This window comes from Antechinus flavipes, chromosome 2 (assembly GCF_016432865.1).
Source record: "Antechinus flavipes isolate AdamAnt ecotype Samford, QLD, Australia chromosome 2, AdamAnt_v2, whole genome shotgun sequence".
NCBI classification, from domain to species: Eukaryota; Metazoa; Chordata; class Mammalia; order Dasyuromorphia; family Dasyuridae; genus Antechinus; species Antechinus flavipes.
In genome coordinates this window covers 580,243,047-580,270,359 of record NC_067399.1, presented here as the reverse complement: position 1 = coordinate 580,270,359, position 27,313 = coordinate 580,243,047, and the positions used below count along the sequence as shown (strand labels likewise).

Below are 27,313 nucleotides of genomic sequence, written 5' to 3'. Positions count from 1 at the left end.
AAGAAACAGGAAAAAACTATTTTGAACTCAAAATCTTTAAGTGAATGTTGAAAACTATCTTTACATTTAATTGGAAAACACAAAAGTATTATGTGGGAGGTAAAAAAATTAAATAGAAATAACAACTAGAATTGTTTGTAAAACAGATTTGAGGTTTAAAAAAAGCATCAAATTCACTGTTTTGATTTTCAAAGAACTGCCTGCTATCTTTCCACCCTTCCACCTCCATATGCAACAGGTATAACTCTAATTTCCTGGATGAGGAAATAGAACCAAAGTTAAGTGATTTAACCTACTGAGAGCCACATCATTATGGTAAAGAGTATCTAAGGCAAGATTCAGACCCTGATTTCAAATCCAAGGCGTTATAAAATATGAAGTAGGGAAAAAATTCATTGATACTACCCTACTCCTCTCTTGGGTAGAAAACTAACCTAAAGTGACTTACACTTCCTAGAATATAATCATATCCCAAAAGTAATATATTATCCTCAAGCTCTCACAAGGTTCAAAAAAGATTTAATAACAACAACCTTCCACTGTTCTCATTCACCTGGTCCATCATTAAAAGCTTATCAATAGTCAAAATGCCTATTCACAAATTATAACCAGTAATCTTTTCATAAGGAAAGGCAGCAGTAGGAGCAATGGACCCAACAAAGCAGGTAAGCCTGAGAGGCCAAGGGTAAGCCAATGGTATCCCTTAAGCCCCCTGAGGAAGAGGCCAGGAGTCAGAAACATGATCAAAAGTACAGGTAAGGCAGGAAATAACCAGGATCTTTAGGGACAGAAATACGTAGCAAACACAATAAAGATTTTTCCTTTTTTTTGTTTATTGATCTGCATAGTGATTTAGACCTTCCCCAAATGAGCAGCCCATGCAGTAGGCACCACCCACTTCACAAGGAATGCAAATTTTGTTAAATACTTTTTATAAAAACAAAACTTTTTTTTTTAGAAAAATTCTTTTACTTTTTTTTAAATTTCACTTATTTTTCCATTTTCTTTATAAAACAGCCATCTCACTAGCAGCTCTTCCCCCCTCATCCAGAAGCAACGGGTGCTCCAGGGGGCGAGGGGGAGGGACTTCTGGAGGGACAGGGGCTGGAGGCCCAGGGTTACCTCCGAAGGTTCTTCTGGGCCTGTTTTAGTAATGTGTCAAAGTCGACTGAATCAAATTTGCTCTTCACGGGGGCAGGGTCAAACTCCTCCCAGTTGGAGTCTACAAATGCAGAGGGAAAAACTGATCCTGGGCAAGCTTGAAGAATGACCAACTCCCCCCCATAAGGATCAAGGGATCCATTCACACCACATCCACCCCACATGTAGTTTCCCTCCTCCAAAGGTCCACAGTAAAAAACACTGGGCCATGGATAAAACGATTTGAAATTTTCCCCCTGGTTCTTTAGCTTTGATTGCCCTCAAAGAATGAATAGATTAAAGTTTATAAATGCCTCAAATCCTAACCACAACCACCCTGGGTCCCCAGTTTAGGCCATTAGAATACTACTCACCCAAATCTGCATAATTCCTCTTGCAGAATTGCCTTCGGCCCCCAAAGCAGAGGTCAAAGGGCTGCTCTCCCGCCCTCCGAAGTTTGTGACCACTCTCAATGGCTGCAAATGCTTCTTCAGCATATCGGTAGGTGACAAAGCCATAGTTGTCACTTAAGAAGGAGAAAGAGGGAATAATTATATAAAGAAGATGCTAAGGGACTGCCTCCCCAATCTCCATTTCATCACCCCAAAAATTAGAAATAAACTGCTTGCTAACTCATCAAATATAGAGTAGAAAATATAATCCCTATGTTGCTCTCAATTACAATCCTAAAGACAAAGGAACATTAGAAATGCAACAGCCTCCTATTTTGCATGAAAGAGAATGAAGTGGAGTTTGGATAGTGGCATGGGGAAGGGATATTCCCCTCCTCTTCAGAAGCAAACACTTACCCTTCAAAGCGGAAGTGGATGGTACATTCTTCAATCTCTCCAAAGACTGAGAACCGATGTTTCAACTCTGACCGAGTCATGCAGCCTGGAATTTTCCCAATGAAGACCACTCTCCTTTCCTCCTGGATTCAGGTAGATGGACACAAGGGAAAACAACAGGTAAGCCAGGACCTCTTTTCCTGCCTTAAGTGAAGGATAGTATGCTATTCTTAATTTTAAGTCCAAAATAGATCTTTCTCCCCACACCATTATCCTCAACTCACTATTGCACGTTCCTTCTGAAGAATTTTCTGCCTTTGGTAGTGGTCCTGGGAATCATAGTAGTCGTACCTAAGCAAGAGAGGAATTGCAGGATAGAATAAGCCAGGGATCTGACCAAGAGGAACCACATTGTTTCTAACAGTTCTTTCTTTACCAGATCCAAGACCTCACCATTCTGCTTCCCTGCTCCAAACACTGACTCCAGCCTATACTCATACTCACCTCCTTCTCCTATTACTCCTCCTACGAGGGGACGGAGAACGAGATCGGCTCTGAGAACTGGATGAAGATGAAGAAGAAGATGTAGAAGACGATGAGGAGGAAGATCGCCGCCGAGAGTGTCCCCAGGAATCACAGCTGGACCTAGAAGAGGATCGGGTACTACGGGAACAACGGGACCTGTAGCTGGGAGAATAAGATGGCTTTGTATCCTCTGTTAGCCATTCGCTTCTTACCTATCCTCAAGACATCCCCAACCCACCATTTTCCAAGGTAGATGGGCAAAAAACCAGATTAAACATCAGAGACTGGATCAACACTCTTGTTTCTACTTTACCCCAGTCAATCAGTCATTCATAAAGTGCCCATTATACAAGAGAGGAATTATGCTAGGAGATGTGGATTCAAAGAAAAAAAATGAAAGCCCCATTTCTCAAGTTTACATTCCATCAAGAGATACACTCTCCTCTTTCATTTTGGTTCTAATTTCCAATGTAAAGTAGGAATGATAATACTTCTAATAAGCTCTTCCCTCAGGGCTATTTTGAGGGCCAAATGAGAACATATGTAAAAAAGTTTCTTCTAATAATCAAGATAAATCAAATGCTAACAGAAATTAGACATTTGGAACTTGAAGGCATTTCTACCAGACATCCCCATAGAAAGGGGTATTTTTCATCAGGTTAATATCCACCACATAGTGTAAAAATGTTTACTTATTGCCCTTGCAGCCTCTGATATCTATGGTAGATCAATACCTAACACCCTGCCTAATAAATGTTCCAAGTCCCAGCAGACATTTCCTGAACTTCAACTGGCAGGACAACCTAACTTCCTCAACCCACCCCTATCAGGCTATGTATGGGCACAGCTGGCACCTGTATACATGGCCTTCCTTTCTCTGTCACTACCCTAATGCAGATCCTCATCTTCAATAATAACCTTCTGGTGGGTATCCTGCCTAAAGTCTCTCCCCATCCAAATCCATCCTCCACAAAGCTGCCAAAATAATCTTCCTCAAAAAGCATATCTGACACATCACTCTACTCCTCAAAACCGCTAGGATCAAACATGAAATGCTCTGTACCCAGAGACCTTTACAATCTGGACCCTTCCTACTTTTTCAGCCCTTTTACATTTTACTTACTTCCATGTATTTTATCTACAATACAGTAACACTGGACTCTGCTGTTCCTTGCATACAACATTCAATCTCCAGACTTCACTCCTAAGCACTCTCTTGCCTTCTTCAACACTTAGAACGAATCCTACCTTCTACAAGAAGTCTTTCCCACTCTTTCCAACTCCCTATGCTATTGCTTTCTTCCCTAACATAACCTCCAAATTACCCTTTGCATACATATAGTTGTTTGCATGTTGTTTCCCCTATTGGAATGTGAGCTCTTTGAGGGCAAAGATTGTTTTTTTTTTTTACTTTTCTTTGTATCCCAAACATTTAAATGCTTATTGATTTGACTTGACCAAAAAAGTAATCCCATGCCCTAGGGTACTTCCAGGAAGAAAAGGAACTTGACCAAACTCACCTGCGCCATCTCTTGGGTGGTGGGGAGATGGACCTGGACTTGGACCGGGAACGGGAATGGGAGTGAGACCTGGACCTGGATCTGGAAGAGGATGAAGACGCCGAGGAGGAAGAGGCCTCACTGGCCCCATTGGAACATGAACGGCTGCTGCGGCCTCGCCAAACACGGCCTGGAGGGCTGGATGAAGCAATGGCCTTTTGATAGCAGCGCACTGGCTGCTTGGCCAAAGCCCCGGGGGCAGTCCTAGTGTCATCGTTACGGCCAGGTGAAGCCTCTGGGGACAACAGCACAGAAGGGTGCTGGTCAGGGGTAGCGATTGGGGCTGGAGGCGTAACTTCCAGCTCTTCACTAGTCCTATGGTCCAGCTGCTGTTTCTGGCATGTGGTTGGGCATACTGGCAAAGCAGGTGAAGCGCCCAGAGAAAGGATAGGCTTAATGGTAATATCTTGATGTCGTTTGACATTCCAGCGGGATCCCAACTCAGGCCCTGGGGTCACTGTAGGGCTTAGGATGCAATAGTCATGGTCCCCAGAGCCTACATGAACTGGGCTAGGTCCTGGGACCCGCCCTCGGAGTCGAGCTGCAGTTGCACGTTTGGCGTCCATGTTTCCCATGGGCTTCTGCACTCTATCTTGGGTAGGAGAATCAGGAGACCCTGGTTTGGCCAGTAATGAGACTGCAGCCAAAGGTTTCCACAGTTGATGAGGTGGAGTAGCAGGAGGGGTCAGGCCTATAGGAAAGAAAGAAAAATAAAATATAAATGATTCCATCCCCCACACCCAACATGATTACCTAGTACCAAATGCTATAATCCAAAATCTAAGGATTGGATCTTCCCCTCCATCCCATTACTCATACCTGCAACGTTGGCCAGCTCTGGGGCTTGTAATCGGTCAAGAGGTCGCTTTTCCTGGGAGATGTCAACCCTGTCAGGAAGAGATAAGGACCTAGCTAAAACCTCATTTCATCTGTGACCTCCTAGAATTGTCTGTTCTACTAGAAATGGATAAGGATGCATTCCCTCTGTCACCAACTCTTTATGGAATATGTTGCTTCTTTTCACCCTTGTGAAATGAAGGAAGCAGCACCCTCTTCAAATCACTGTTTCAAGGACAAGATAAGTAAATGCTCTTGGGGAAAGATGGAAAAATTGGGTGGAAAAAAGAGGGAAGTTCAGCTCTGGGAGGAGGGGCAAAGGGTTTAAAGGACTTTTCTTTCCCCAAGTAACTACCAGGGAAACTACAAACTAGCCAAGGACTTCAGTCTTAAGGTATCCAAGGAGTTGGAAGGAAAGTTGCCATGGGGATATTTGGGAGCCCAAGTTTCACGTTATCTCAGTCTCACAATAATCCCTCAACCAACCCAAAAAAGGAAGTACTCTCTGAAACTTTAAGAAACAGAAGTTACCTTGGGAGACGTGTTCATCCTGACAACTAATGGAAATAAAAAGCTATGGGGAACCCCCAGTTCATACTAACCCTGAGTTTCCTATAGCTAAGGTATCAGCAGATCCCACTGGAATACACTCCTTTTTGACTGTAAAGAAATCAAACATTTACATTATCATTAATAATACAAATAGGTATTGAAGATCAGGAATTGCAGATCAGAAAATACTGAAGGGAGATCAGGCTTTCCATCAACACACTCAGTATATTCCCATACTGCTCTTCTTTACTCTGTATCCATACCTGGAATGCTACATCTTAGGGGCAGATATTAGATCTCCTCCATGACACAGCCAAGTAAAGGGCCAAAAGATGTTGCTGAATACTGGCTGAAACCAAGTTACCCTTAGCAGGATGTACTGTTGTGAAATAACGAATTTGGACAATCATTCTGGAAAACAACTTATAATTATGCTAGGAAAGTGAATGAAATGCCCATATTCTTTGATCAGCAGTGTAAATGTTTGACAACTAAATCTCAAAAATAACTACCCATTTTAAATTTAATCTGAATGAAGTTTCTTTTTATTACTTTCTTAAGTTCTAACTTAAGCAACAAAAAAATTAAATCAAGTGTTGAATTTAGGGTTTTGCCAGTTTCCAAAGTATAAGTGCTTACACTAAAAATGTAACAAAGCATCTTGTTTATTTGCTTGGGTTTTTTTTTTCCTTTTTCATTCTTTTTCCCATTTGATCTGATTTTTTTCCTTTACATAGCATAATAAATATGGAAATATGTTTAAAATAATTACATGTTTAACCTGTATCAGATCGTTATCTTGGGAAGGGGGAGAAGAGGGAGAAAGATTTGGAACACAAGGTTTTACAAAGGTGAATTTTAAAAATTATCTTTGTGTGTATTTCAATGAGGTAGTCAGACTGGCTCTTCTCTATATAATTCTTTACATATATATATAAAATATATTATATTCTTTATATAATAAAACCCAGAAAATCTTATGGCTAAACATATACCCCAAAGAGATGAAAGAATTTTTAAAAAATGGTTCTGTATGCACCAAAATGTTTATAGTGTGTGTACTACACAAAAATTGGAAACAAAGTAGACACTGAATGATTAGAGAATGGCTAAACAGTGATAGGTGAACACAAACAATTGTATAAACGATGAATGATATAGAGAAGCAAAAAAAGGTTATAATGGATGAAAAACAAAATAAGAACCAGGAAAAGTTATTCATCATAATTAAAGATGTAAGAAAACATTTCATTTAAAGAAGTTGGAGGGGCAGCTGGAGAGTGCACCAGCACTGGAGTCAGGGAAGACCCAAGTTCAATTTTGACCACAGACACTTACTAGCTAACTCTGCTTACTTCCCCCCTCAAAAAATAAAGAGCCTGGAGACCAGGAGTGAAGATTATGGCATATCATGTTGGAATTCCATAATGTGTTGCCTTTTTTCTCTGTATTTTAAAATTTTTCTTCATGAGGGCAGAGATACAGTGGGAAATAAAAGTGATGTAAAAACAAAATTTTTTTTCTTTAAAGAAATTAAAGTGATCAGAATGATGTATAATAGCAATGACCAAGTTTGGCCCAACGAGAAAAAATGCACCTGCCCTTCATTTTTGTAAACATAAGGAATATGGTATAAGAGCACTGGATATAAATTCAGACTAGGATATGATTTGTTTTGCTCAACTATTCCATCACCCCACACACACCTCCTTTCTGATTGTTATAAGTATTTCTCTGGGTAGGGAAAAGTAGAGAGCCCCATAAATGGAAATGAAAGTCATCTAAGAACAAAAAAAAGCAATACATATTTTAAAGAAATTAATAATGCAAAGGATTAAGAATTTAAAGAAATTAAAAATGTGAATGTAGTAGACAAACCAAAAAATTTGCCCCATCTACTACCCACCCTCCCCAAAAAGTAAATTGTTCACCTTCAGACTTCTCAAATTGCTCCAGAAGACTGGATAGATCAGATGCTTCAATTCCTATAGCAAGAAAAGGAAGAACATGTATAGTTCTGGAAAAGAGACAAGTATACTACCTCATCCAAGAGGCCCTAAACACTTCTATCTTGGAATTCCCTACCCAAAACATGAGAAATCCAGTATAAAAGGAAAGCATAACTAGCTCATTCTCCTTTAAGGCAAAGCAGCAATAGTAGCAGTCCTCCCCAACCAAAAAACAGGCAGGCAGGCAGGGTCTACCTGTCCCCTGGGCACTTACCAATCTCACTGATAAAAGCTTGTACCACATCCTCAGAACCCTGGGTGTGTGCGGAAGGCAGAAAGTTGAGTCTCCGAAGCCGGGCTGGATGGACATTAGGCATCTTGACCACTTGGCACTGCTTTGGCACAGACCCAGTGACATCTGCAGAGACTAACGGTGACTCACTATGCACATTCTCCTTGGTTTCAGGCTGGGCCTTCTGGGGGGTAGAACCCTCTGACTTGAGTTGGCCCTTTTGAACCATGGGCTCCTCAACAAGAACCCCATTCTTTCTGGCATCTGGGCACTTTGGGATGGCCAGCCTGGTTTTGGATGTAGGGGACAAGGGTCTCAAGGGTTGCTGAGAAGCTGGCCCTTGCTTGACCTCTGCTCTTGAGGGTGCAGACTGAGATGCCTCCTGGGAAGTTGGTACAAGATTAGGTAGTGGAACTATAGAGACTGCACTGGAGTCAGGTATGCTATCATGAGCCACTGTAGGGAAAATGTCAGTAACATGGGTAGGTGGTGGGATGTTCTTAGCTAGGGGAGGTGGTAGTGGTGGTGGTAGTGGTGGTAATGGGGCTGGAGGTACAGCTGGCCAATAAGGAGTTTGCGGGCCTGGACCCCAGCCCATAGGCCCATAAGAATGATCAGAACCATAAGCTGTCACTGACGCAGGAGGTAGGGCCCAAGGCACAGCAGGGGGAGTAGGTACTGGATAGGCATTGGATGTGCCTGGCACTGGGGGTGGCAAGCAAGGATAGTTAACAGATGGTGGCACAGAGGGGTAACAGGGCCAGGAAGGCACTGGGGCAAATTGGGTATAAGAATCAGGAGGCCTTGGGAGACATGGTGGGGGGAGCGGTGGCAGAAGCAAATCGGGCATTGTCTGCCCACTGGAGGAAAGCTGCACCATGGAGGGCATTCCTGGCCCACCCGGAAGGGGTGGCATTGTGGGTGGCAGAGCTGGAGGCCTGGGAATTGTCAGTGGAACAGTCATTGTAGGAGGCACAGCTGGGGGCATGGGTCCTGCAGGAGGCACAGCTTGGGGCATGGGCATTGTAGGGGGCACAGATTGCCTTGCTAGAGATGTATGTCTGGCTGGCAATGGGAGGTCAGCCTCAGGGGAAGATAAGCTGGAGGAGGGCATGGGACTGGCAGGCAGCTTGGGGCCTGGCTGCTGAGCTGTCCTCTGCTTGGCTATGCCAGGGGCAGTGGGCCTTGAAGGTACCTCAAGGCCCTGCTGCTCAGCTGTCTTAGAAGGGACAATGAGGCATGGGATTTCTGCTAGCTCTGTAGGTGTCTCTGGAATGCTTGGCCATTTTCCAGCAGGGGTTTGGGGCTCTGGCACTTGCTCCTCTGCTTGGCGCTGCTGCCTTCTCTGCCAATACTCTGAGAGGCTCAAAGGTCGGGGTTTGGTTTCCTGGGGCCCAGTGCTGGCACTGCATTCTGCCTTTGAGGGGCTCAAGACCCCCTCACTTTGAGGCCTGTTACTCTCAAGGCTTGGCTCTGGGGCCTGTGACTGGTCACAAGTCCCTGAGGCCAAGGACATCTCCACACTGCCGGAGCACAGAGTTGGTGGCTCCTCTCTGGCTAGGCCAGACTGTCCAAGGGGACTTGGTGAGACAGAGCCAGGCTCTGCTGGGCCTGGTTTTTCTAGACTTGACATCACTCTAGGTTCAGCCAGCCTGGCCCGGGGCTTTCTCCGACTGCAGGATGCCTGGGCCACTCTGGAGACCCCCTCCAGGGGCTGATCTGAGGGCTGGCTCTCAGCGGTCAAGTGGCTCCGGGAAGAGGACCTGAGCTTGCGAACATAGGGGCTGTCTCCCTCCCTATCCGGCAATAACATAGCTTCAGTCTTCTTTTTCCGACTCCGATGGCCCCTTTGGCCTTTCGGTGCATCTAAAGACCCATCAATAGAGGGTCCTTTGGGGTCATCAAGAGGTGCTGGCATCAATACATCACAAGGCAGGGCTGGGCTTGCTGGCTCCTTCTCTCTCCCTGCTTCAGGACTGCCTGCGATCGCGGGCTCTTTCTGAAAGCACGGCTCCCCACACATGGGGACGTCAGCTCCCGGGTCAGACTCTAGTAGCTGCTGAGAAAGGTCAGGCTCTAACTCTTCCATAGGCTGGTCTGAAGGAGGGAGATGGCGCAAGACCACCGGAATCTCCAGAGCCTCTCCAGTCACAGACCCTTGGCCTAGGATCTCTAGAACCATGCCCCCTTCAGCCAGCATCAACTCTTCGGTCTGCTCCTCCTGCTGGTCTCCAGGGGAGTCCAAGCAAACCGTGAAGCTGGGCAGACAGTAGGGATGCATGGCCCGCACTAGCTCACTTAGAGAGGAGATGCTCTCGTCTCCAACTGGGGCAGCCTCCTCCTCCTCTGGGCAGGCCAGGTGCATAGGGAAGTCTTCAGTGTCGTCGGCAGAGGAGCCCGCTGTTGCGACTCTGTCACTGCTGAGTCTGGCATCTTCTTCCTCCTCTCCATCACTGCGCTGCAGAGGAGAAAGCTGACCCCATCGGGGCCGGGATCTTGGGGTCTTCCATCCTGGGATTTTTGGGGAAGAGGTCTCCAAGAATGGAGATGGGGGAAGATCCCAGGAAGAATCAGAGACACACATCTCAACCTACATAGAGGGGAAAAGTGAACAGTCAGGTGAAGGGGGAAATAGGTCACTGGCATTGAGGTGCAATCTCCCAGATCTGGGGGGAAGGATCACTTATCCCTAGATGCCTTTTTTTTATAAAGATAGTACTTGGCATCCATAAGACTTGGGCATCTATTCCAAGTTCTGTTAACCATCTGGATTGTGATGATGGATAAAATTATTTTCTCAGAAAAATAAGGGCGTTGGCTAGCCTTTAAGGACCCTTCTATCTCTGGTTCTAAGCCAGATCTTGGCCTTTCCAAACATGATCTAGTGACTCCCCACTGGGTCACAGGTATTCCTCCAACTCACTTTACTCACCCTGCCAATAGTAGGGGCCATACTGTGTGTCTTGGGTCCCCATTGGCCATCCGCATCGTTTTCTGGGGATGAGCGAGAAAAACCCAGCAGTTTGTGCAACTAAAAGGGTACAAAGAAAGCCAGTCAGTCTCTGGCTAAGTGGACGGAGGGGTGATTAAGGGCAGTGGTCACCAGGGAACTACCACCCTAGACCTGTTTCTTCTACCACCATACCTGCCCCTTGCCAAGGACAGATAATTAAATGAACAAATGACATTACATAGTTTACATGCAGAAACCAGTATCCATTGGGAACACAGGTTTAAATCTGTTATGAAATAACCCACAATGAGATTAGACACACAATCCCAACCATGAGCATTTGTCCTAACCATGAAGTAAAAAACTCAATATCCAACAGCCCAACACTAACCGAGGTGTTCTCCCGAGGAGATGCAAGCAGCTCCGAGTCTGGAATGGTATCAAAGGGTGATGGATTCTCAGAGTCGGCATTGTCAAGTATTTCAGTGAGGGCTGTGAGCAGAGACACTTCATTCTGGTCCTCTGAGGTCACCCTGCTCTGCTTCCAAAGAAGAAAGGGACATCTAATCACTGAAAAGGTACACAGGCTGAATGCTCATACATTACATATTCCTCAAGTCAAAAACTCATAGAATCCAAATGATTCACCTCTCCTCCTCCCAAGTCAACCCACTAATGAATTAATAAATGAATGTTATAGGAACAGATGCAAATAAGCCCAGAAAAATATTGTTGGGCTCTATTCCTGCCATTTCTCCTTTGTAGCCACACGTTTATGCCTCTATCACTAAAAAATTCTAGACCTGTGATTCTCAACCTTTGTAGTATCACTGACCTATTTGGCAAGTTGATGAAGCGTAGAGACCCTACTTATAATAATGTTTTCAAATTGATAAATACACATGATTACAAAGGAAATCAATTATATGAAGACTGTTGTCAAAATATTTTTAAGAGCATATTCATGGACTCCAGAGATGAAGAATCTTGGCTCTAGATCTTTTCCTGCCTCATCCTACAAAAAATAGGCCACCCTCCTAAGCCCTGGACAAATGTGAAATAACTAAGTGTAAGTTGCTTGATTGATTTTCATGGTATATCTGAAGTACACAAATCAAACAAAACACACTTTGTTCCAGCTTTATACCTCTACAGTCCTCTTGGATTGAGGTGGCCAAGAGAAGAGTACAGTAAATTTTAAGGGAACCTCAGAAACTTAGCAAGCTCCTTCTTAGAGGTCCCTCTTCTATTTTAGGTCAATTCCCTCCACTCTCTGGCCTTCTGGGTACCTAGAGTTCCTCTGCTCCATTGAAACCACCCCTTAGTGCCCACCTCTCCAGATCCACTTAAGTCTTCAATGATGGAAATGATAGAAGCGTCCATATAGCTTTGCATGGTCTCCAACAGGACCTCGCGCTGTAGGAACATCTCTTCATCTCCTAATTCATCATCTCCCTCCAGGCCAAATAGATCATGCTGGGACAGGCTGAGGAAGCCAGCCTCCTCTTCCTCCTCCTCTTCCAGCAGAACCTGGAAAACAAGAAAAATAACCATAATTCACCTATCTCTTCCCCTAGACATTGTGTTTTTGTTCTGCTAGGCATGAAAAGAAGGGAATGGAGCAATGTAGGCAAAAAAGGAGATAGAAGAAATGCACCAAGGTCACTGGATCAATAACTGGGACCATTAAGAGCACAAAATAGCAAGTTACCAGGGCAATTAGGTGGCACAGTGAATAGAGCACCAGCCCTGAAGTCAGGAGGATCTGAGTTCAAATCTGTCCTCAGACACTTAACACTTCCTAGCTGTGTGACCCTGGGAAAGTCACTTAACCCAAATTGCATCAGCAAAAAAATAAATAAATAAATAAGTTACCATTAGAGGATAGAGGCAAGGTAGCCCCAGATTATAAATGGTCTCAGATGTTAGGACTTCATTCTGTAGATAATACATGATCAAAGAAATTTTCTGGATAGACCATAACATGATCAGAGTGTTATTTAGTCTGATGGCCTTTGGAAAGAAAGTGAAAACAGAGGGACTAATAATTGCATTATTTTAATAATCTAGTGTCTCCCTTTCCTATCAACTAAATCAAAACCTAACATTCCCTTAAAAACCACCTTTCTGAGTAACTTTAAAAGGACTCCCTTCCCCAAACACCTCCAGCACTTATTGATATATTTTCACTATGCATTTTAGAATAACCTGTTAACCCATATCATGTTAACTTTTCACTGGCTTCTAATGGAATTCCTCTGTTACTGCCCTTACTATCACTACCCTTTCACCCCCAGCCCAGGGCTGAACATACAGCAGGCATCAAGAAAGAGGGACTGTGTGGTATCATGGGAAAAACACTGAACCTGAGATGAAAAAGAATAGGTTTCTCTTGTAACTACACTGTCCTAGGTAAGCTACAATATCCTCACAAACTTCAATCTCCTCATTGGTACAATGGAGATAATACTTATACTGTCAACTGAAATGATGTTTCTAAAATATTATTAGCTTGCATGATATGACACTGAAGAAAAAGACATATGAAATGACCCCTCAATTTCAAAGAGCCTTAAAAAGGCAGGAAGATCAGTGTATAGTATAGAGGCTTTGGCCTTGACACACCCCAAACTTCCCTGGGAAGGAGCAGACACAGTCCCTGTCAGCCTCATTAGGTAGGAGTCACCAGTCTGGGCCTGCTGTGGGTGTGGGTGAGGACCATGGGAAGCCACTCCTAAGGGAGCCTGGCCCAGGCCAAATGGATGGGCATCTTCTGCTGCTCCCTTTGAGAAGTAGATGCCAAAACCAAGGAATCCTGAGCAGATTCTCCCTACTGGAGTTATTTCATGCCTTCTCATGAGCTCCCTCTATGTCCTACTACCACACACAAGTTGTGTTTCCCCCTCTCTAACTGGGGAGGACTAAGCAGTCCTAAAATGGCATGGGATGGAGAAAGAAATAAGTAAGAGGAATTGAGACTTAAGGGAAGGTAACAAAGATAGGGTTAGGATTATTGGGCATTAGGCACTAAACTCCTCCCATCCCTCCAAAAACCTGTAATTAGGGATACCTGCTGAATCTAAGGTTGGGATCTCAGCTGGCTCAGCAAACACTCCCAGGGTGAATTATATCCGTACCTCACCACCACGCAAAAACCTTCTGCCACAGCCCCCCAGCCAACAGATTTCATTCTCAGCACACATACTCACTTACCCTCAGGTCATTCTAAGTATCTGTGGAACACAGCCTATCCCAACCTAGTTCAACTATTTTTGGGACTTATTTCCTTCAATGCCAATAATGGGTCACATTTATAGTGATTTAAAGTCTGTAAAGCAGTTTTCTCAAACAACCCTATGAGGTAAGCAATGCAAGTATTATCAACATTCTATCCAAAAGGAAACTGAGGCAATAAATTCACTGCCCATCATGATACTGCTAATTTGGAGGCTCAAACACTATATTCTGACACTTTCCATTATGACAATGGTTCTTCTAAACAAAAGAGAGAGTTGATAATCTAAATAAATCCACTCCCTCTCCACTTCCCATCTTTGAGGCCTCGCCACTTCAAAACTGATTTAAGCACATAATACCTTCAGAACATTGTACTTGGGAGGGCAGGGACTCAAAAAAAAAAATTGGCCCTCTTTAACCCAATAGTTTAGTAAACTGCTTTTATTTGATTCTAAGCCACCACCCACATACCAATTATTCTTCCTTCTCCCTTTTATTCTCATTAGAACAGGGAGGTACCTATCAACAAGATGTGCTCATCTCAAGAACTAGCTGTCCCAGGAAACTAACTGGTAAAAGAGGAAAGTAGTACAGGTTAGGTATCAAGTCTGTGGGGCCGAGTTCAAATTTAACATTTATCTCCAACTTGCAAGTCTGGGTATTAAAATAGCACAAAAATTAAAAGGTCCCTACCTTGGACCTATCTCAGAATTCAAAATTACAACCCCCCCCCCCTTCCCAGGAAGAAAGCAGCAAAAGCCACCCTTGCTGATGGATTTGAAAGACCAAAACAAAAAACAAAAAAAACCTCCTGACTTAGGAGAACTCCAAAGTTCTATAAAGTCCATTAGAGCTGCTAAAGGTTTGGGAAGAGGGAAAACCAAGTACAAAGTGAAGTTCGCCACCTCAAGAAGGATGCCCCCTTTTTAGAAGAGCAAGACATCTTTACCTCCAGAGGGCCTCTCAGGCCTGGAAAAAGGGAGCAGGCAAGTTCTCTCTATGGACCCCCTGAAACTGACCCCCACTTCGGGGAGAGGTCACTTCAGTTGGAATCATGCCTATCCCACAGCAGACACCGCAGGTGCCTATGACTCACCCCTGCACCACCCCCAACTGGAAGGAAGACTTCAACCCTGCTCCTTCCCTAAGCCAAGGGCAGTAGGCGTCCCGCTCTTCCACCCGGGGTAACCCTCTTCCAACAGCATAGAGCCCAGAATCCTTAAGCACATCTGGAAAAAAAACCCTTCCTTCTGGCAGCTGGCTAAAGGAATGCAGCGGGATACATTTTCGGGGAGGGGGAAAGGAGGGAAGAGGCCTCTCGAACTCCACAGCTCCACAACCCGGCCCCCCTCCCAGCTACGGCCCCAGTCTCGGATCCCAATTCCGGGGGGAGGGGGTGCGGAGGGAGAACCGCACAGGGCTAGCGTCTAGGGGAGGGACCTGCGGACCAGACACACCCAGTTCCAAGCAGCATGGCCTCCACGCCGGCCCCCGCAGCCGATAAGCCGCCAGGCAGCCCAGGGGAAGTGGGGGGGTGGGGGTGGGAGCGGGAGCAGACAGGGGGCCACGTGGACAACCCCCCATCCCCCGCCCCACGTGGACTGCGGCCACCTCGGTGGTGTCCCCGAGCCGGGCCCAATCCACGTGGATGCAGGGACTGCAGTAAGGACGAGGAGGGGGAGGGCTGGGCGGAGATCAAGTTCTCCCGGGAAAATTGGTCACCCCTCCCTCCACACGCAGACCCCCACGTGGCCAAGAAAAAATCGAGTCTGGGCGTAAAAAGGGTCTCACTTCAACAGGTCTCCACCCTCCCAGGATGCGGGGACCCTAAAACCTGAGGGGGAGGGAGAGCTATAAGGAGAGGGAGGGCTGCAGAGGATGGAACGAGGTAGAGAGCGGTGGGGCCAAATCTACCGTCCCCCATGTCCCAGCCCTCCATCCTTCCCCCTTTCCCAGGTCCAATCTCAACGACTCGACTCCGGCCCTGGCTAAGCGGTGTCCGCAGCTCTTCCAACCTCCCTTCCCCCTCTCACTCTTTTGAGGCAGTAGCTTTTTCAAGCTTAAGGAAGCAGCCCCAAACATTGAGAACCAGGTCGCCCCTTCCTCCCAAACGCCGTTCTACGGGTGTCTCCGCCGTCCCTCTTTTCCTACTTCAGCTCTAGGAGCTTCCACGTGTCACCGCCCGGCATGTGCCGATCTGCCTCCTCCCGGCCGCCCGCCCGGCTCTCACCTGCTGCCGGCCCCTAAGGCTCTCCGCGGCTCCGGAGGGCTCGGGGCTCCGGTTGCAGGACCCACGCTTGCCGCCGTGCATCCCGCCGCCGGGGCCTGGTCCGGGGCCCCCTCCTGGGGGCGGCGCGGCACCGTCTTCCCGTCCCCGGCGCGCCGCCATCTTGGCCCCAGAGCGCGGCTCTGAAGCACCAGCGCCGCCTCGCCCTACCGGCTCTAGAGGCGAAGAACTACGATGCCCAGAAAGCTCAGCGACACTACAACTCCCAATGGACTTAGCGGAGAGCCTGCCTCCTTCCCGGAGCTGATGCGCGCGGTCACTTTTGGGATTTGTAGTTGTTCCTGAGCCCGAGATAAGCAACGTGTTTGGGACTGGGGTAAGAGAAGTATAGGGTGTTGAGTTCCCTTTGTTTTTCGAAAAAAAAAAAATCTATAAATCTTGACATCCCTTTAGTTTCAGATCGTCCCCGTCCTCGTCTACTCTCACTCCCCTTGGAAGCTATATTCCCAAAATCATGGAATCCCAGAGTTCGAAGGAACCTCAGAATCCCTTCAATTAGTCCAAACCCCATGGGAATAGGAATCACCTCTCCGACACATCCAACAGGTGGCCTTCTAGCTTCTGGCTGAAGACTTCCAGCGAAGCAGGCATCCGGGGCACTTTTGGACAGCCCTCAGTTGGAAATAGGAAGTAGTTCCTTATGTGGAGCTGAAATCTGCCTGGTTCTGACTTCTAGAACCAAGCAGAGTAAATCGAATCATTGCTTCCCTTGACGATTCTTCATTATTTAAAGGCGATTATTAATCCCCATTTCCTAACTCATCTTCTCCAAACTTAACATTCCCAGTTTCTTCAAATGATGTAGGTATAATATAGTATCCAGTCTTACCAGCTTGGTCACTGTCCATTGGACTTCTCACAGTCCTTTCTGTCCAATGTCTGACCAGAATCAACAGTAGAATCACTTTCCTCTTTCTGGACACTAGGGCTCTCTTTGAAACCTCAAATCCCATATCTCCCCTGTTATCCTCATACATACTCCTCTTAAGCCTCAGAATCTTCTCCTTAAGTCCAGCAACCATCACTATCCTATGCAACTTCATTATCTTATAAAACAGCACTGCATTCGGTCACTCTCCCGATCAGAAACTTTTCGTTGCCGAAAGAATAAAGAACAAACCCTTGATGCCCAAGTATGTGTCCTGGAGACATCTTAAACACATTATGTCTAAAACAGAATTCCTTTTCTTTCCCTCCCCCTTCCTATTTCTCTATTATTGTTGAGACCAGTTAACATATTTCCACTCACCCAGTCTTGAAACCTAAGCTTCAACTTTGACTCCTCGCTTTCACTTCCCATATCCGAACCATTTCCTATTCTTATGTAATACATCCCCCTTTCTCCTCTGAAACTACCACCACCCTGGACCAGGCCTTCTTGCTTAGACTTTTGCAGTAGTCTTCTAGGTTGGTCTGGATTCAAGTCCCTTCCCACTTCAGTCTATCCTCCACTCAATTGTCAAAGTGATTTTCTTAAAGCATAGTTCGAATCAAATCATTCCTCAACTCAGTAAATTTTAATGGTTTCCTATTATCTCTAGGAACAAATATAAAATCCTTTATTTGGCTCTCTAGATCTTTACAACCTGGTCCTTCCCAGCTTTCCAGTTTTTCTTACATATTATGTCCCTTTGACATGTTCTAAAATTGCACACAACAATTTATCTCTCAAATCTTTACCTATTCACTGGCTAATGGATAATTTTTAATACATTAAATTTAAAAGTTTAAGGGACAGCTAAGTGGCACAGTGGATAGAGTGCTAGACCTGGAATTAAGAAGACTCATCTTCCTGAATTCAAATATGGCCTCAGACACTTAATAGTGAGCAAGTCACTTAACCCTATTTCCCTCAGTTCTTTATCTGTAGAATGAGCTGAAGAAGAAAATGGCAAACCACTCAAGTATCTTTGCCAAAACTGTAAATGGAGTCACAAAGGCTTAGACATGGACAGCAGTACAAAAAGATTTTACACAAACAAAATCAATACAGCTAAGATTAGAAGGAAAGCAGAAAACTAAGGGAAAAATTTTTTTACAGCAACTTTCTTTGATAATGGCCTTCCTTTTCAAATACATGGGGATCTAAGACAAAATTATAAAAAATGAGTCATTCGCAATTGATAAATGGTGAAAGGATAAGCAGTTTTCAGAAGAAATCAAAGCTATCTAGTTATATGAAAAAAATGTTCTAAATCATTATCGATTAGAGGAGTTTAATTTAAAAGAGCTCATAAGTACCACCTCATACTTATCCTTGGCTAATATAGAAAAGGGAAATGATAAATGCTGGCAGGGATGTAGAAAAAATTGGGATAGTGATGCTTTTTCTTTTTTCTTTTTTTTTTTTTCCTCTGAGGTATTTGGGGTTAAGTGACTTGCCCAGGATCACACAGCTAGAAAGTATTAAGTATCTGAGGTCAGATTTGAACTCAGGTCCTCTTCACTTCAAGGCTGGTGCTCTACCCACTGTGCCACCTACCTGCCCCCAGTAATGCATTTTTGATAAGTTGTGAATTTGTCCAATCATCTTGAAGAATAATTTGGAGCTTTGGAAAAGGACTATAAAACTGTGCATATCTTTTGAGCCAGCAATACTACTACTAGATCTGTATCTCAGAGATCAAGGAAAAAGGGAAAGGATATATAGATACTAAAATATTTAAAGTAATTCTTTTTGTGATAGCACAGAATCAGAAATTAAAAGAATGCCTATCTACTGGGGAATGGCTAAACAAGTTGTTGCATATGATATTATGGTATAAGAAATGATGAGGGAGTTGGTTTTCAGAAAAGCCTGGGAAGACTTATATGAACTGAAAAACAGTGAAGTGAGCAGAACCAAAGAACATTGTACACAGTAACATAAATATTGTATAGTCATCAACTGTGAATAACTTAGCTATTCATATCTAATATAAGACAATCCCAAAGGATTTGTGATGAAAAAATATTATCTACCTCTAGAGAGAATCAATGGAGTCTGAATTCCAAATGAAACATAATTTTTTCACATTCAGATTTTTTTTTAATTTTGCAATATTGCTAAAGTGATAATGTTTTGGATATTTTTATAACAGGTATCACATTGCTTGGTTTCTCAAAGGATGGAGCAGGAGTGAGACAGAGGGAAAGAATTCAGAATTCAAAATTTTTAAAAATGAATGTTAAAAATAAAAAAGATTGTGAATTTCTTGAAGGAACAGATTGCTTTTGTCTTTTTTCCTCTGTCTCACATATAATGCAGAGACACTTGGTAAATGTTTGTTTGACTTGATTTAAACTGAGTGATCCTCCCATTCAAGACTGTTCTTTAAAGTTGAGTCCCTATCTCCTGACTTTATTTCTCACTAATCCAATCTCCTGTGACTTTGTTTCCATACCTGAAACTTTCTCCCACCTCACCTTTACCTCCTTGATCCCTGGTTTCATTTGAAACAGTTTAATTGTATCTTCTACAGGAGTCTTTTCCCAATCCTCCCTACTGCTAGGTCCTAACATCTGAGATTCTTCCATTTATCTATATATGTACATATCTAACTGGTAGGTACAATTTTTGTTTATTATTTTCCAATTAGAATATGAGTTCTTTGTAGCAGAGATCAAGGTTTTTTGGTTTTAGTTTGTGGGTTTGTTTGTTTGTTTTTTATATTCCTAACACTTAGCATTATTCCTTGTACATAGTAAGCTCTTGATAAATGTTTATAGACTGATATAAAAGTACCTCCCCAGAGGCTACCTTTCCATCTGACTGATTTTCTGCTGGCTTCCCAACTTGCTTCCCTCATTCTGGGCCTAGAATCTTTGTTCTTATTCTCTCACCTAGACTGTTTTCCTATCTCCCTTACTCCACCAAATCATAATTAGTCCTTCCATGGTCTACTGAAGCCTCTACTCCTTGGGACAATTTTATTTCCTAGACTTCTAGCGTGAGAGTCTCTGAAGGTACTGTAACACTTCTACTCTATTTTATAGCTCCTATGATAATTATGGATATTATGCATAGCACTTTCTAGGTGTAGGGCACGTTACAAATATTATCTCATTTAATTCTCACTACTATCCTAGATGATGAGGTCCTGAGTGGTGAGGATGTTGGGCAGAGAGAAACTGAAGAACTGAAATTATTCCCTGAGTTAGGCAGGGAAGAAGTCTTTGTTAATCCAGATCACTTTTTTGAGTGGTCCTATCCTCTGGAGGTAATCCAGTCAGAAATCCAAATTATATCAAGTCTCTAAATCTAAATTCTCCCTATAAATTTACTTATGGCCCATGCCATGATCACTGCCCTACTTTGGGTCAGTCTGACACAGCATTCTGCCTTGTGGGGTCTTTTTCCTTACCCCCTTCCCCATGCCTCTCCTGACCCTACTTCTCCTTCTAGCTAGCTAACACTTTTTGGGTGTTAAGTCCCTTTAGGCAGGATTTAGCCTGCCAGTTAAGAGCATGCCCCAACCTCCACTAGGGAACTTTCCCATTGCATCTTTGTTTATTAAAATCCCTTTCCATGCTCTCCCAATTCTTTCATATTTACTATTCATGGTGTCTATCGTACAATTATTTTGTCTGTAATCTTTTTATTTGTTTTCCCTTCTTTTAAATAAACCTGCCTTTTGCCAAAGAGAATGGCCATTGTGAATTCTTCACATGACCAAACTCCCCTTTTGGTGCCTAACATCATCTGGTGCTATTATCCTCATTTTACATGAGGAAACTGAGTCAAACAGAGGTGAAGAAACTAGCTAGTAAGTATCTAATGTTGGATTTGAACAGAGGTTTTTAGGACCCCAAAGCACAACACTTTATCCACTGTGCCCCACTGGTTGGCCCACCTAGGTCCTGAACAAACATTTGTTCTGGAAGTATTTTATCCTTTGGCTCCTCTGTGAGTACTTTAAATAAGCACATGACAGCTTCTTTTGCTTCTTACTGAATAAATTTAATTTTAAAATTGAGTTTGCTTATATTTGAAAGATAGCATGGAGTAATAGGAAGAACACTGGACTTTGGAGTCAGGAGACCTAGTTTTGAATTCTGATTTTGACACTAAATGTATGACCATAATAATTTACTTTCTTTGAGCCTCAGTTTACTCATCTATAATAATATTGTCCTACTTTCCTCTGCTCCACGAGGGCAAAAATTATTTTTGTTTTTCAAAGGCCCAAATACATACTTGTTGATAGGCAAAGACAACATATACAGAAGGAAGCTGAAAGGGAAAGAGGGAAGGAGGGAGGAAAAGATAATTAAAGTTAGGACATGAGGAAAAATCATTGAAGTCCCAAGAAATGAGATGTTCTGAACTGAGTTCATCACCAGATAAATGAGATTTTGGAGTTTATGGCTCTACCCTCCAATTAGAAGGACCAGAAGGTGGTGATGAAGTTGAGTACCACTGCTGATGATCTTGATGATTTCCCAATAATGAGCTTCCTAGGGGTGAGAGGATAAATCAATCATCAATCAACAAGAATTTATTAAGCTTCTAGTCTTAGAAACAGAGAATTAGGTTCATATCCAATCTTTTACATTTATTAGTTATGGAATCCTATTCCATGGAGATGTTGTGAAATCAAATGAGATAATAGAAGTAAAGTGTTAACTTTCAAACTTATATAATTGTGAGCTCATTATTCTCATCAAATGTTCTTTGAGCTTCATCTGTGAGGGAGACTACCGAACTACCTAGGGTCGGACCCTTAAGGAAACATTACCATTTTCTAGTTGGAGGGACTGGACCTAATTATTCAAAAATATCAAACTAACAAATTACTACTGTGTGCATGGAAGCCTTCAAAGGATCTCAATTGCTCATCAAATCCTGATCAAATCTAAAGTGACTCCTTATTTTTTCCTGGATTAAAAAATTTAAACTGAACTTTAAGGCCTTCCACAATATAGCTTCCACTATAATTTTACACTTTCCTTTGGGTTCACTATCCACTCATATAGGACTACTTCATATCTCCAATCTCAGCTTCCCCTCCTTCCTCATTTAACATCATTCTCCATGCTTATAAACAGAATCTCCCCCGCTGTCATTCTTAGTATAAAATAATAGCAAAAAAGCTAGTGGCAAAAAAAGTGATTCTTCTCTTTAAAAATCACTCAGGTTCCTTTGACTTCTCCTATACATTTATTCAATAAATATTTATTAAACTCTATATGTAAGGCACTGGGCTAAGCACTAGGAGATACAGAGACAACAATTAACCAATCCTCAATTAGCTAATTATTAAATAAATGTATAATATAGACATAATAAACACAAGGAAAGTAATTTAAAGGATTAAGGAAGGCAACTAAGGTAGACAGTAAAAGAAAACAAGTGTTTCTAGAGATGAAGGTGAACAAATGCTTTCAAATGAATATTCAACACTTGTTTCACCTCACACCCATAAAAAAACAAAAATGACAAACAGAAATTGGCAAATGTTTGAGGGATTATGATGGGAGACACATCAACACCCTGTTGTTGGAGCTATATATTGACCCAACTGTTTTGGAAAACAATTTGGAAATGTACTAAAAAAATAATAAATTCCCCACTTTACTGAATATATTCTTTGCCCCATCAGTACTATAATACATTATATACATGAAGGAGGTCATAAACAGAGGGGAAAACTCAATATATACAAAAATATTAATTGTAGCACTTTTTTGATAGTAGCAAAGAATTGAAAACAGATATTGACTAATGGAACAAATTATGATATTTGAATAAAAGGAGTATTAAGTCATAAGAAATGAATATGGAATCTAGAAAAATGATGAATATGGAGAATTCAGAAAACCTTGAGAAGACTTATGAACTTGCATTGCTAAGTAAACAGAAAACAATTTATGTCATGGCCACAATAATCAACCAAGAAGTAGTTAATAAGTACCATTGAGTCTTTGGAACTTCAATCAATAAAGTGATCAATCATAACTGCAGAGAACTGATAATAAATGCAAGAGCATTTATTAGCCAATTATGGCTATGGATATAGCCATATGGATGGCTATGGATAGAGCATAGATCTAAGCTCTGGGGTTACAAATAGGAAAACTAATCTCTGCTCTCAAGTAGCTCACATTCCAATGAGGAAAACCCCACCACAGGTTCCAGGATAAAGTAAGCTCTTCCACCTCTGTTAAGAGAACTATTGAATTATAGCTGTGCAATAAGGCATATTTAATAACTTTTCAGTATTTTATTTTCCAAATACATGTAAAGATATTTTTCAACATTTGCTTTTGTAAGACTATGTTCCAAATTCTTTTCCCTCTCTATCCATCTCTATGCTCCCCAAGACACCAAATAATCTGATATAGATTAAATGTGTACAATTCTTTTAAACATATTTCCATATTTGTCAGGTTGTACAAGGAAAATCAGACCAAAAGAGAAAAAAATATTTTTAAAAACCCCAAAAGGCAAAAATGCTATGCTTTGATCCATATTCAGTTTCTATAATTCTCTCTCTGGATGCAGATGGCATTTTCTATCCCAGCTCCACTGGAATTGCCTCGAATCATATCATTGTTGAGAAGCACAAAGTCCTTCACGGTTGATCACTGCATAATCTTTTTGTTCCTGTGTACAATGTTCTCTTGATTCTGCTTGCTTCACTCAGCATCAGTTCATGTAAGTTTTTTCCAGGCTTTTCTGAAATCACCCTGCTCATCATTTTTTGTAGGGCAACAATATTCCATTACATTTATATATCATAACTTATTCATCCATTCCCCAATTGATGGGCATCTACTCATTAAGAAGGTATATATTTTTAAATACTGCTAATGTGTTGTGTTGTTTTGTTTTGCCTAACTATTGCACTCACTTGTTACAAGGGAAAGTTCTCCTAGGGGATTGGGAAGTCACTGGAAAATAACAGTGATGAATGTTGAAAGGGATGTGGGGAAATTGAGACCCTAATACATTGCTGGTAAAGTTGTGAAATGATCCAACCATTCTGAAGAGCAATTTGGAACTGTGTTTAATAGGCTATCAAACTATACATACCCTTTGATCCTGCAGTATCTCTACTGGGTTTATATCCCAAAGAGATCATAAAGGAGGGAAAGGGCCCGCTTGAGCAAAAATGTTTGTAGCAGCTCTTTTTGTAGTGGCAAGAAAGTGGAAACTAAATTCATACTCAACAATTGGGGAATGGCTGAATAAGGTATGGTTTATTAATGTAATGGAATATTATTGTTCTATAAGAAATGATGAGCAGGCTGATTTCAGAAAAGCCTGGATATGAACTGATGCTGAGTGAAGTGAGTAGAAGCAAGAGAACATTGTACATAGTAACAACAAGATTATGTGATGATGGACTTGGCTCTTCTTGACAATGAGGTGATTCAAGGCAATTCTAATAGACTTGTGATGGATAATGTCATCTACATTCAGAGAGAGAACTATGAGCTTGAATGTGGATCAAAGCATAGTATTTTCACATTTTTTGTTAGCTTATTCTTTTTTTTCCTTTCTCATGTTTTTCCCCCGTTTGGTCTGATTGTTTTGTGCAGACTGACAAATATGGAAGGAATTAGAAGATTTAGAATTAGAATAATTGCATATGTTTAACCTATATCTTAATCTATATCAGATTACTTGCTGTTTGGGGGAGCAGGGTGGAGGAGTGGAGAGGGAGAAAAAATTTGGAATACAAGGTTTTGCAAAGATAAATGTTGAAAATTGTTTTTGCATCCATAAAAAAAGAGGCAAGAAAAAGCTTTTACAGAGGAGGGGATGAGGGGAATGAGAGGATGACTGAGTAAACCTTACATTTATCAGAATTGGCTCAAAGAGGAAATAACATACATTCTCAATATGGATATAGAAATCTATCTTAACTCTGAAGGAAAATAGGAGGGGAATGAGATATAGCAGGGAGGATAATAAAAAAGAGAGCATATTGGAGGAGGGAGTAGTCAATAGCAAAACACTTTTGAAGAAGGACAGGGTGAAATGACAGAGAGAATAAACGGGAGAAAATACAGTCAGCAATAGTAACTCTAAAAAAAATGTTGAACCAAGTTTTTCTGATAAGGCCTCATTTCTCATAGATGGAACTGAGTCAAATTTATTAAAAAAAAAAAAAAAAAAAGAACCATGCCCCAACTAATAAATGACCAAAAGGCATCATGATGTGTCCACAGGACTATAAATTTATGCATATCATTTGACCTATCACCACCACTACATAGGCATGGTAGTATTAAAAGATTTAAAAATAGATAAAAGGAAAATTCTATAAGTACAAAAAATATTCATAGCACTTATCTTCTCAGGGTAAAAACAAATTGGAAATTAAGTGCATGCCCATCAATTGGGGAATGGCTCAATAAAGTGTGGCATATGTTTGTGAAGGAATATTATTGGTCTATGGGAAATGATGAGCAGGATGCTCTCAAGAAAAAAAAAAAAATAACCCTGGAAAGTCCTCCAAGAACTCAAGCAAAGTGAAATATATTGCATACAAAGTAATAGCAATGTTCTAGGATGACCAACTGTAAAAGACTTTGCTATTCTCATTAGAATAATGACCCTCCATTACTCTGAAGGATTTATGATGAAAAATCCTATCCATACCCAGAGAAGAAACTGATTGTGCCTGAATACTGATTGAAGAATTCTGTTTCTCTTTTTTAAAACAAAACAAAACAAAACAAAAAAAACCTTTATCTTGAGGATTGTTATTTCATTAAGGTGGGAAATCTATGTTTTATTTTTACACATGACTTTTATGGAAATGTTTTGAATAACTTCACTTGTGATTTCTTAATTGTGAGTGGGGATAAGGGAGAGAACCTAGAAGTCCAAAAAAAATTTTTTTAATGTAAAAAAATTGTTTTAAATGTAACTGGGGGAAAATAGTAAATAAATAAATCAAAAGGGAAAAACGTAAATTATCTTTGCAAGTATTTGGGAAAATACTATCATAATTTTTTTTTTTAAAAGAAAATAACAGTGATGACAGTAAAATATATATATTTTTAAAGGAGCTTTCCAAGTATGGGGAACAGTCCATACAAATTTAGAACCTGGAAGACAGATTTTCCCATCCAGAGAATAGTTTGTAGTTCAGTTTGACTGGAAAGAAAAGTGCATTAATGGAAGTAATAAGGCTGAAAAGGTAGGTTGGAACCTAATGGGAGTAATAAGACTGAAAGGTAGGTTAGAATCTAATTGTGAAAGTCCTTAAATATATGGTTAAGGAATTTGTCTTTAATCTTAAAGGCAATTTGGAGCCATTGATTTTTTTTTTTAATAGGAAAGTAACGTGGTTAAATTTTGACAGATTTGAGGTATTTTGTGAATGATAATTTTTTTTGTCTTTTTTTAAAATAAAATTTTATTTTCAGTTCTGAATTCTCTCCCTCTCTCCTTCCCTTCCTCTCCCCATTGAAAAGGGAAAAAAAAAAAAACGAACAAAACTATTACAATTACAGATAGCTAAGCAAAATTAATTCCCACACATTATTGTTCAGGCATTTCCACTCATGTCTCACTAGACTCCATTTGGGCTTTTCTTACCCAAGGTTGCACAACTATAAAGTATCTGAAACCAGATTTGAACTCAGGAAAAAGACTGATTCCACCTAGGCTCAGGATTCTATCCATTTTGTCACCTAGCTGCCTGTGTGAGGGGCCTACCTACATGAAGAGGAGATATTGTTTCATTTTTCATATTATATTGAAGGGAAAGGATCTCAGAGTCAATTCAAATTCAGTTTCTGATACAAACTGGCTGTGTGATCTTGAGCAAGTCTATTAACCTCTTAACACTCCAGGCAACTAGGGCTGTGAATTGAAAAACAGTTGTCCAACTGCTTAGTTAAAGGGAATTTCCTCCCTAAAGAGCTCCCTACATGTGTAAATTTTATTGTTTATTCATACACAAATTCCATTGCTCAGGCGTCCCCCAAAAAGTGTATAACAGCTCTACCTCAACTACCTTTGAAAAACAGGGACTAGCTCCTAAATTTCCTATTTCCAAGCTAGTGAGTGCTCCTTCCTGGATATAAGGCTGTTTTGTCTCCTTCTATGGGTTGAGGACCCAAACACAAATATCTGGGCTACATAGCCAGCTAGAAGCCTCTACACTTATGGGGGAAGATTTGTGGCAGGAGTAAGGTGGGGAAACTACTTTGAGATACTCTCCCTTCCTCTAGGAATCCGACCTGGCTAGTTGGA

General features: G+C 41.9%; 1 protein-coding gene and 1 long non-coding RNA gene across 3 annotated transcripts; one reads left to right on the top strand and one right to left on the bottom strand.

Annotated features, from left to right (window-relative positions):
* Positions 1–813: 813 nt before the first annotated feature.
* PPRC1 (PPARG related coactivator 1) lies at positions 814–16,236 on the bottom strand. 2 transcript variants are annotated; one of them, XM_051981278.1, is made up of 14 exons: positions 16,063–16,236; positions 11,928–12,125; positions 10,987–11,133; positions 10,575–10,673; positions 7,625–10,232; positions 7,333–7,386; positions 5,452–5,509; positions 4,832–4,899; positions 3,974–4,703; positions 2,433–2,615; positions 2,213–2,279; positions 1,950–2,071; positions 1,515–1,666; positions 814–1,222 (listed from the first exon to the last, which is right to left on the bottom strand). In XM_051981278.1, exons 1-14 carry the CDS (start codon positions 16,219–16,221, stop codon positions 1,119–1,121), a joined length of 4,749 nt encoding a protein of 1,582 aa, XP_051837238.1. In that variant the 5' UTR covers positions 16,222–16,236; the 3' UTR covers positions 814–1,118. The 2 variants fall into 2 exon arrangements, with proteins under 2 accessions (XP_051837238.1, XP_051837239.1); XM_051981279.1 differs by having other exon boundaries at positions 2,433–2,609.
* A 46-nt stretch (positions 16,237–16,282) lies between these two features.
* Positions 16,283–19,319, top strand: LOC127551516 (uncharacterized). Its single transcript, XR_007951114.1, has 2 exons — positions 16,283–16,435; positions 19,200–19,319. It is a non-coding gene; the product is annotated as an uncharacterized LOC127551516 (long non-coding RNA).
* The last annotated feature ends 7,994 nt before the right edge of the window (positions 19,320–27,313 follow it).